Raw genomic sequence first — 10,832 nt, forward strand, 5'->3', positions numbered from 1 at the left:
TCCCTAATAATAGAGCCATGCTGAAATTGTAGTTTCTCTATTGAACTTGTTTGCGCAGCAGTTCCTTTATTAGTTACAGTTAATTTCACAACCTGGTCCTCAGGTGTGATCTCATGAAAAAAGAAAACACAAGCCACCTCAAAGGGTCGAATAGGAATATCCTGTTCATTAGGGGTATGAATGAAAAAGTGATGACAGATGATAATGCAAGGTTTGTTTATTAATGTAACTCCCCAAAATTTCTGCTCTGTGACTTTTCTTGAGTTGCAATGGATCACGGCCTCCCACTTTTTAATGTAATGAAAAAAGAAACCTGTATTGTATTTCGGTTGATGTGAGTTTCTATTATGACATGTGTTATTGAATTGGAAGAGAGAATATAATTGTCACATTCACTTAGCTCTTTTAAAGGCAAATAGAATGAAGAGAAGCACATTGTGATTCTGTGGTCTGTGCAAACGGCTGAGAAACTGAATGAAATGCTGTACTTTGTGTATGTGGACTTCAAACAATTGTGCCGTCATGAACTTGAAATTGTCTTGTTAGTGTAACTAATGCAAAGTGACTGGAGAAAAGAAGTAAATAGATGGTTTTAGAATCAATAAAGGAGTGTGTCATGTAAAATAAATATAAACGGGACAATTTAAAGCAAATGCAAGGAGTAAAGAGGCACATTAGGCACAGTGGAAGAAGAAAACTTTTTGTTCTCCATCTTGAACTGAACAGGATGGAACATTTAAAAGCTTTTGTTTGTTTGTGAGGCTCCTTCTGCTCCTTGAATCCCTATAGTCTTTTACAGTTGATTTTCTTTTATAAAACTTTGAAGATTAGATACCTTGATTAATAGTTGAATATTTGGCTCAATTATGAATTATAATCAGCACGATCATTTTCTCAGTACATATGGGTAGTTGAAATGACAATTTCAACATGTACATTTACATTCAAAACAGCAGCCTAATATTAATTAAAATTTTGAAGTTCACATTGAACATGTTATGTTTCAACTACCCATCTTTTTGTGCCTTGCCACATGGAAGCACCCAGAACGCTCACAGGAGACACTGAAATATCGCCACGTGTTTGTCTATTTGCATCTTTGTGTGTCTGTGTCTGCGTTTCTTTGCGCATGTATCCCTTGTTCTACCTCTCCAGTCAGTGGTTAACTAGGTGCATGTGTGAGGATGTGTAAAATTGAGTGGAATGCTGTGCCCTGCCAAACCCCCCAGCCCCATACCCCCCTGGAGATAAGTGAGATAGAACAGGGGATGTCTCGCAGATCACTGCCCAAGACTGGCACACACGTCTCCCTACCTTCTCCTCATTAATGGGATTTTCCTCTTATCTGTAATCCTACCTTTTGCATTACCTGCATTAAGGTTGTCATTTGAAAATGGGCTTGAATTTATACAACACTTTAATTTTGCAGGGTTGAAAAATGTGAATATAGTATTCTAAATATTAAATAAAATGTCTTAAGTCAACACTCCCTTCACAAACTTGTTTTTTTTGTAACCTGCTCACCTGAATATTAATAATATAAAGAGTAATGTTTGTTTATTTATTTATCAGAAATAAGATTAATAATATGCAATAATTCTATCTTAACTTGTTTTATGTATTTTCAACCATCCAGCCTTTATTTAAAAAAAACTTTAAATTAGTTTAAGAATTTAAAAAATATGGTGGATTCTTTTGCATTCACAACCTGCATCATGGATTTAGAGTGAATCAAACTCTTAAAGTACCAGCAAATGGCAGAAATATGTTCACTTAAAATGTACTTATTTGAATATATGATAATATGTAATCGAGATTTAAAGTGCTCAGTGATTGTTGTTATCTCAGATAAGCATGATGTGGTAGAATAACTGAAACAGGCTTACTTGATTATTTGCTTACAGTAAAAGATTCTTATTTGATTCAAGGGGTAAAGGTAGTGGAAATGCAGTGAACTTTACTCTTCTGTTAAACCCTCTAGTTTAAACATCCTCTGATCCAGTTTACCTCAGTGGGTGGAGATGTTGTTTGTGATGTGTTTAGTGTAATAAAATTAGATATCTTAGTGAGTGTTCAAGGAGTTCATTGTGTTCTATGGTAAATATTTGTTTGCACCTCATCTCAAATGACTTACGTCTCCCTTTAGCACACATCAAAATGCAAAGGAAAGCTTACATGTAGCTTTAACATTTATTTAGAAGCAAACAGCAGCCAACCCAAACACTTAAGTGACTCTGAAACCTCTCTGATGCCGGGAATAAATTGCCAAGGTGTCCGTAGAGGGCTGAAATAGGTAATTGCGACTTTTTATCTCAAAATTCTGACTTTTTTCTCAGAATTGTGAAATATAAACTCGCAATTGCAAGTTATAAAGTCCAATTCTGAGGGGGAAAAATTCTCCAAATTGCAAGTTTATATCTCGCAATTCTGACTTTATAACTCACAATTGTGAGTTTATGTCACGCAATTATGAGAAAAAAAGTCAGAATTGTGAGATAAAAAGTCGCAATTACATTTTCTTTATTTTTTATTCAGTGGCGGAAACGGGCTTCCATTGAAATAGGCATGTTCAGACCAAGGACTGATAATTCTTTTTGCAACCACCACTAATGAAATGTGGGAAAACCCCTTAGTTCAGTTTTCCCCATTTCCAAAAATAATTTCCTCTGTAAAATATTGTGCTGAATTAAACATAAAGAATTAACTTCCTAATGAAACATGGCGTAACTTTAAATTATTTTCAACAATTTTTTTTCCATGCTTTTCTGCTTTAAGAAAGGGATCAAATTGATTACTCTCCTTTTTTCCCTTTTTAGTATGTGGCTCTCAGTCTTGTGAAATGTGTTAACAGTGCTGGATGATGTAGTACACAGGCCGTGATTAATATTATAGCGTTAGAGCCGTGTGGATGTGTGATCATACCATACTTCCTCTTCACTCAGTGGAAGCAAGTCATTTGAGGAGTTTTCCCTTTACACACACACACACGCACACACATGCTTTCTTCATGTACCCACGCACACACACACACACACATGTATGCACTATATCCACAGGGTGAACAATCATCACTGTGAGGAATGTCCTGATGAGAAAGGATATTAACACATCTCTTGGCCAAACGTTTAGTCTGCACGAGATCAGGATCAGTCTCTCTGAATAGCTGCCAATGTCATCAAGGTCGAGCAGCTCGTATTTGCTCATGAATCTTAAATCATCTGTGATTTTCAGACTGCTGAGTGGGGAGTGGGGAGCAGTTTTATTTAACTCACTAAAAGTAGCAATGCCTACTAATTTAACTTCCATTTTTTTAGCAGCATGACAGTAAAACAAATATAAATAAAAGAAAACAAAGTAGGATCTTTCAAATGCAGCATTGAAAAATTCTGATTTACTTGAAAGAATCGGTTTGCTTACATTGTACAGGTAAATGTATTGTTTAATAAGCATGATGACTGGTACAAGCATGATACGTAGCAAAATAAATAATGCATAATGTACAGCTAGACAGTAATTTTTGCAAAATAAACCCAGACAGGGTGACTAAGCCTGTAAAGACTGGTTAGACAATACAGGACTACAGATACAAATATTTGACCTCTGAGTGTCACTATATGTATGTATGTATATGTATATATGTATACGTATATTATATTTTAAAGTTTTGAATGAATGAATCTAGGTTAGAGTGACAGAAACTTGAACAGTTTGATTCTGTCGTGTGAGACCCTGGACCACAAAACCAGTCATAAGGGTCAATTTTGACTGTTAGTAGGAGTGTGCATCCAGTAAATGTGAACGGGAACAGATGTAATCCTCATGATCTGGTTGCTGTGTCTGTGTTTGTATGAGCTCTGGCCTTTGAGGTTGTGGCAGTGTTTCTGGATGTGTGTTTAATTTTGATACTCTTCGTGTTTAGCAAACCCACAGAGGCTGATGTGTTATGCAAATGTTTACTAAGTTATGTTTGCACTGCCTGATTTATTACAATTTTGTAACATGCTAATCCACATTTCTGTCTCGGTTGTTGTCCTTCTGTCTCTACAGCCAATGGTATGTACATGGGAAGCCAAGAAATGAGACTGGTTGTAGAAAGAGACAACATAACCATACGTCAGCACCTCAGTAAGGTAATGTTCACACAACATTTGAACATTGGATATGAGTGACGTAGCAAATAAAAACACTAATTTTAAATTAGCCTTTGTTTGGAATAACTATCAATAATCGTAATATTATGACGATATCTTTTAAGTGATTTCACTGTTTTCTTCAAGTAGGAAGGAAGGAACAATATTTAAAATGTTTGAATAAAATGACAGTCAGAATTTATCAATGACTTTAAACAAACTCCAAACGTTCTTGAACTGATTTGTGTCTAATACAAGAACATCTGTATCCTTCAGTGCATTACATGAGATGTTGTGTTAGTCTATCACTGTCTCAATGCATGAGGCAAACAAGTGTGGTCTTTTTGTTAATCAGTCGACGTCCACATTCAGTGTCACTTCTAGAAATACATTAAAATATGCATTATATTTAATATAAATAAATATTAGAAATATGTATGGATTCCCTGATATTAAAATTATCTAAAAATTCTAATATTCTGTAGCTAATAAATGGCCAATAATAATATTTTATAATATTTTGTCTCAGTAAATAAAAATAAAAATTAAGACTAAAAACAATTTCAAATGCTACAGGTGAATTTAGACATCATAACGTACAATATGAAAATGGAAATTTATTTTGAGATTTGCTAAAGATTCAATTTAACAGTGTTAAACTATTATTGTTTATAAAGATTAACTTTGAGTGTTACATGACGTTACATTAGATTAGAATACAAATGGTAATCTAAGTGTAAAAATAGGGGAATGTGCAATTAAATATGGATTATCGACTAAAATATAATATAAAATTGTCTATAATTATTTTTTTTTAAATCTAATAATGACTGATAACCAATATGCTATGAGGAAAATTATGCATCCCTAAAATGATGTATCTCATTAACTGTAATAGTTAAAAAGTTCTGTTTTTGTTAAAGTAGAGGTTTTTGTTCATATTTCTGGCCATTTTTCTTAGTCTGTGGCCAAAATGTATATGCTTCACTAGTAGATGACTGTAATAAATTCAACAAATCACAGAAGTAACTTGCCAACAACGTTGTTCCCCATGCATGGGTATTTGTTTTTACTGAAACACTGACTACGTTTACATGAACATCAGTAATCTAATTATTTACCTTATTCTGAATAAGCCAATATTATGATTATGGTGTTTACATGAGTTGCTTTTATAATATTCCTTTCATGTTCCCGTTTTACATGTTATCGTACTATAATTATATTAAACATATAATTCGTCTTCGTGATGATGCCATGTACCGTTTTGGGTGTTTCATATTTAATTTTATGAAAGCTTCAAGTGTAGTTATTTATTTGTACATGCATACAGACGATGGCGGTGTTGAAGCTCTTTTATTTGCCGTCAAACAGTTGAGCACTGCCGTGTGTGTATCCTGTCGCAAAATGCGGCGAAAAGTAATCCTACACGACGGTAATAATGCAATTAAGGTGTTTACATGTCTATACTGCACTTCAGTAATGCGACTAAAATAGGAATACTCCACGTCTTAATTCGATTTCTGTTTACTTCGAAAATGACTTTAGCCGGATTAAGGTAATCAAAAATCTCTGTTTACATGGTAGATTCTTAATCAGAGTATTGTCTTAATCGTGTTAAAATCGGATTACTGTTGTCCATGTAAACGTACTCAATGAGATGACACAGCTTTCCTTCATTTCCTACATATTAAGGGCGCTGATCAAAGAGATTCTGGAAGCCTCTAAACATGTTAGATGCAGATGAAACCCACGCTGACTCACCCACAGACAGCTGATAACCAATCAAACAATATCAGATCTCAAAGCACGGTCCTCCAACCCACCCTTCCGTTTCTCAACGGATGCATAGGTGGAAGAACCATGTGTACCTTTCAATGCCGTGGTGTGATGTAAAGCAGAGACTGCATACACATGCTGAGGGAGGAGGACGGGGCTGCTGATGGTCTATATCTGTCATCAGTTAAATAGGTGATATCTTCATTGCTCTTGAGAGTCACATACTCAAGACCTGCATCTTATGTTACACATAGCACCTCGACTCGAAGAAATTCCTAGTCAAAGCTTCAGAAAATCCCTTGAGCCTGGAAACCGATCAACTTTTTCCCAGTCTGATCTCTGCATCCCACTTATGATTCCACGGAGGAAGGAAGCTCTTCTTTTCCATCCATGTCTCTGACAACCATTGTCTGTATGGGTGTCAGAGTATGTGGCGTTCTTTGGTATCGGCTTCGCAGTCCATCTTGCTTGCCAATAGTGATGCTAGAATCATTTTCTTCCGAAAAAAGCTGAAGGTGAAGACAGGAGGTCATATGTTTAAACCCCTCTCAGCCTTAAACCACATGCATCTGACTCCTCTATTAGATTTATGGGCTGTGGTGAAATCGATCAGGCCGACAGATGTAGAACCCATCACGATTAACTGATACAGTCGGCAAAGACCAAACATTATGCAGTTTGTCAGAGAAATCATGCAAAGCAGTTGACAAGAGAATTTGATCTTTCTATTGTGTACGGCTCTCGAGGTCTCACCAATAAATAGCCTTTAGGAATCTGCACGGGTGGTTTTTCCTTTCGCATTGATGTTATTGGCACTGTTCAGCCGAGGTTACGGCAGCCTAACTGAAGGAAATACCCTTCAAGTGTCCCACACTGGTGTCTGAGGGGACGTGGTGGACATAGTGGATTTAATGTCAATCTTTCTTACATTTTGTTTTATTGAAACATAATCTTGATTGTTTTCCCATTTGGATCCTCTGTGAAGTTCTCGGTGTGCCTCGCCTTTGTTAAAGACTTTCTATGTGATTTATTAAGTTACTAAGTTACTGCTTTATGGATTTATGGCACATGACGAATTTTATCTGCCAAAGGATATGACTGATCATATCTTGACTAAGGTTTTGACTAGAGCTGTCAGTTAATTGCATTAATTAGTATAATTAATGATAAGTATTTGTTTTCTGTTTTTTTTTTTTATTTTAGTTTTTACTGTATTTATTTTATTTTTCATTGTATTTTTTATTATTATTAAAAAACAATCAATTAAACAAATTATTTTATGCTAGGGCTTTTCTCAATAAATTGATTTATGCAATTATTTGCAATTAGTGCATAATGTGATTCATTTGATTACATCTTTTAATTGACAGCTCTAGTTTAAATTCTTTTTCACAAAGGAAAAAAAGAGTTTTAGATCTTCAAATGTCAGTTACTTCTAGTTACTTCTGACATCTTGAGGTGTGCTGAGGAATATGAAGGAGCAAGATACTTCAAACTCCAGTGGTGGTCTAAGTTCCTATGTAAATCAAATGGGAGGGCTGCTACTTATGCTATTCTAACGTCACATATTGTGCCTTTAAAATGAAAAATGAGGTTCTTATCCAGCAGTGACATACAGGTACTAGCTCTTGTTAAAATGGCTGTCAGAAAAACAGAAAAGCCTTATGATGTATTTATTGTTTTAGTTCTGCTCTCATTATGATACATGGTCATAGTGGTGAATCCCACATATACTGTATGAGAACAAACCTAAATCATGTTAATGTGTTAATCGGCTCTGGGTGTTCTGATGATTTTGTTTTCCTCTGTCAGCTTATTTTTTACTATGGAGCCACGGACCACTGGTGTCCTGTGCAGTATTACCGTGATACCAGAAAAGACTTCCCTGAAGGGGACATTCGTCTGTGCGAGAGGGGCATCCGGCATGCATTCGTCTTGGATGCAGGGGAGGAAATGGCTAACATGACAGCAGAGTGGATCTTTGATGACTTGAGGACGCTCTGAATACCAGATTAACATTTTATTCCACTTAGCAGCCGAATATTCTGAGTTTTGTAATGTGACCAATATTTTAGGACGTATTACCTATTTCCATGGCAAAGCATCAAGCTTGTCACTAAACACTTAATAGTCACAATGGTGATGTATGATTGATGTATTGGTGGCATTTCATTTTTCAAATATTCATAAACTTGTTAAATGATTGTAAAATATCTGATATTTTGATTCTCAAATATGTGTAAGTAAATGTATTTTGTCCCTCAACTATATGGTGTATTGCTTCAGCTAACTTAAAGGGTCTCTAATTTTTTGGTCTGCTGTCAAGCGGACATTGTAATAGTCTGTTTGTGTTTTTAATGTGAATAATTTCTAAACACACAAATGTGCAGTGGAGTGTGGAGCAGGACACACGTAAATTATTTATTTATTTTAGTGGAACACTAATTTTTTAAACTTGACTTAACCAGAGAGTTCACATAAGAACAAAACTCCTATATATAAAGATATTGTCCTCTTGATGGGGAATGTATTTAATTATAATTTAATTATAATTTAAATGATTTAATATTATTACTCAATAAGATCAGAAAGTTTAAAAAAAAGCGTATTACAGACTACACAGAGAATGGCTTAATTAAATACTGAACAAAGACAAGAAAGTGCCAAAAAGAAAGTTTTGACAGGAACAAAAGGTTAAGACTGGTGTATTCTGTCCGTAGAAGTTCATATTGTTAATAAAAACATTTGCAAGCAAATCAATAAAAGCTGGTTCCTTGTCCAATTTCAAAATTTTTTGCAAATTTGAATTTAACATTTGTACTTCTGTCTATTGCTATATTAATTTAATATAATTAAATGACAAATTACAATGTTGATTGTCATAAAATATTTTGAATACTTTAAGGAGGAAAGTTTTGCTTGATATTGTTTTAGCATTGTATATCACTCTTGATCTCTTAAAACTTTTCTTTTTGGTTTTTCATACTCAGAACATGTTACATGTGATTTTGATTTCTGTCTGAAGAGAAATTGTATTATTATGGCAGGGAATGCCTGTACTAGCATGGGTCAAATACGGTCCTGTCAGCAATGACCTGGAACCGTATAGAACCACAAAATTATGAATTTTAATGAAGCTCGGGCTAACCCTCATTTAAGGCAGGAAAATTATGCATATTTGAGCTTTCTCCATATGAATGGCCCTCAACATGGATCATTTTAATTTTCCAGACGGCATCAGCAGGACTCTGGAATAGTGTTTTACCTGTAAAGCTGCTATTCTTTTAGTTTGAGATCTATTTGGATTCTTTAGGCCCCAACTTGGCTCCTGACATCTCCCAGGAGTTTGCTTTATGGTGAATGGAGGAGCCAAAGCGGGACTCCTTATAAGAAAACCCGGCTGTAGGTTTGTTCTCTGCTTGCATGGTTTCCTGGGGGTTACCAAGTGAAATATTTTGACAGTTTACCTCAACAGCCCGGGTACCAGTAATATTATTCAGTCCTCTAACCACCTCAGTCAATGTATTAAAACATCAAAACTCTCATATTTTACTCTGATGCTCAAAGTGACGTGATCTGATATTCCTGACCTTAAAGGAACAGTTCGCCCAAATATGAATATTCTTTCACCATTTACTCACCGTTACAAACCTGTATGACTTTCTTTATCTTTGGGACACATATCCTGGTCTCATGTCCAAATTTGACGATATAATGAAAATGAATGAGAACTGGGACTGTCAAGCTCTAAAATGAAGAAAAAAAAACACCATAAAATGTCCCGTATGAATCTACATATGAGTGACCATTTACTCACCGTTCCAAACCTGTATGACTTTCTTTATCTTTGGGACACATATCCTGGTCTCATGTCCAAATTTGACCATATAATGAAAATGAATGAGAACTGGGACTGTCAAGCTCTAAAATGAAAAAAAAAAACACCATAAAATGTCCCGTATGAATCTACATATGAGTGCTGTATTTCACAACGACTGAAGCTTTAGACCAAAGTTTAGATCATTATAAAGTGAGATTTACCGTAGTTTTCCCTGCCGCATTCCTGAGAGAAGTGGTGATTTCCAATTCCTGAACGAATCATTCTTTTGAGTCAGATATTTTCAACAAATCATTTAAAACCAGTCTGAATGATTTGTTTGCCAATCAGATCTTCGGGTTCTCGTGTTCAACTCACTGTCTTAACCTTGTTGAAACGATTAACAGCCCACCAAAGGGTATTGATTTGAGTCTATAACAAAATTTCAGTCTGCTTCGAAAGATTTAGAATATAGTGCACGAGTCACTTGGACCACTTTTGTGATACTTTTAGGGTCTGTTTACAGAGACACATTTTTGCATTTAAATATAGGGTCCATCTGCAGAGGCGCAGCGCTGGTGACTGGAAAAGAAGGCAGGATTTGCACTCATTTTTTGCTGGAACTTTTAACTTGATGTGTCAAAAAGTAGCGAGGTACGACCCAACAGTCAAAGAAGCTAGTCTAGCGCATGTAAAAAAACAATTACATAAAATAACGTTAAAAAGCAACACTGTGAAAAACAGTCGTTTTCTGAACTGTAAAAAATATTTTTCAGAGTTGTAAATGATTACTGGAGTTCATTTTTAAGAAAATGCTATAACAGTATTTCTACTTCAAAATCTCATGTTTCATTCGATGTATTACTTGCCGTTTCTTTGTAATTATTTTGTGTTATTTACTAGCAATTTCTGAGTGAAATTTTTTTCAGTGTGTGAAAATTTTGCATTTTCAAGTTCTGAGTGCTTGCCACAAGCTAGTGGCAAGGATAGTTTTCAGAATTTTTCTTGAAGATCACTGTGACAGAGTTTTCATTTTTGGGTGAGCTATTCCTTTAGAAATGAGGGACAGGCTTTGGCACAACACCACACAGATCCTCAACAAGCAT

The 10,832-nt window shown here is 35.2% G+C and overlaps 1 protein-coding gene across 1 annotated transcript in view; it reads left to right on the forward strand.

Annotated features, from left to right (window-relative positions):
- ldah (lipid droplet associated hydrolase) overlaps positions 1-8,656 on the forward strand; it is a 50,628-nt gene extending 41,972 nt beyond the window's left edge. Inside the window, exons 6-7 of the mRNA XM_016467981.1 lie at positions 4,048-4,130; positions 7,722-8,656. Coding sequence (XP_016323467.1) covers positions 4,048-4,130; positions 7,722-7,913 — 275 coding nt within the window. The 3' untranslated portion in view covers positions 7,914-8,656. The remainder of the gene's footprint in view (positions 1-4,047; positions 4,131-7,721) is intronic.
- Positions 8,657-10,832: the final 2,176 nt, after the last annotated feature.

The sequence above is a fragment of the Sinocyclocheilus anshuiensis genome, unplaced genomic scaffold, assembly GCF_001515605.1.
Source record: "Sinocyclocheilus anshuiensis isolate Anshui unplaced genomic scaffold, SAMN03320099.WGS_v1.1 scaffold544, whole genome shotgun sequence".
Lineage (NCBI taxonomy): Eukaryota > Metazoa > Chordata > Actinopteri > Cypriniformes > Cyprinidae > Sinocyclocheilus > Sinocyclocheilus anshuiensis.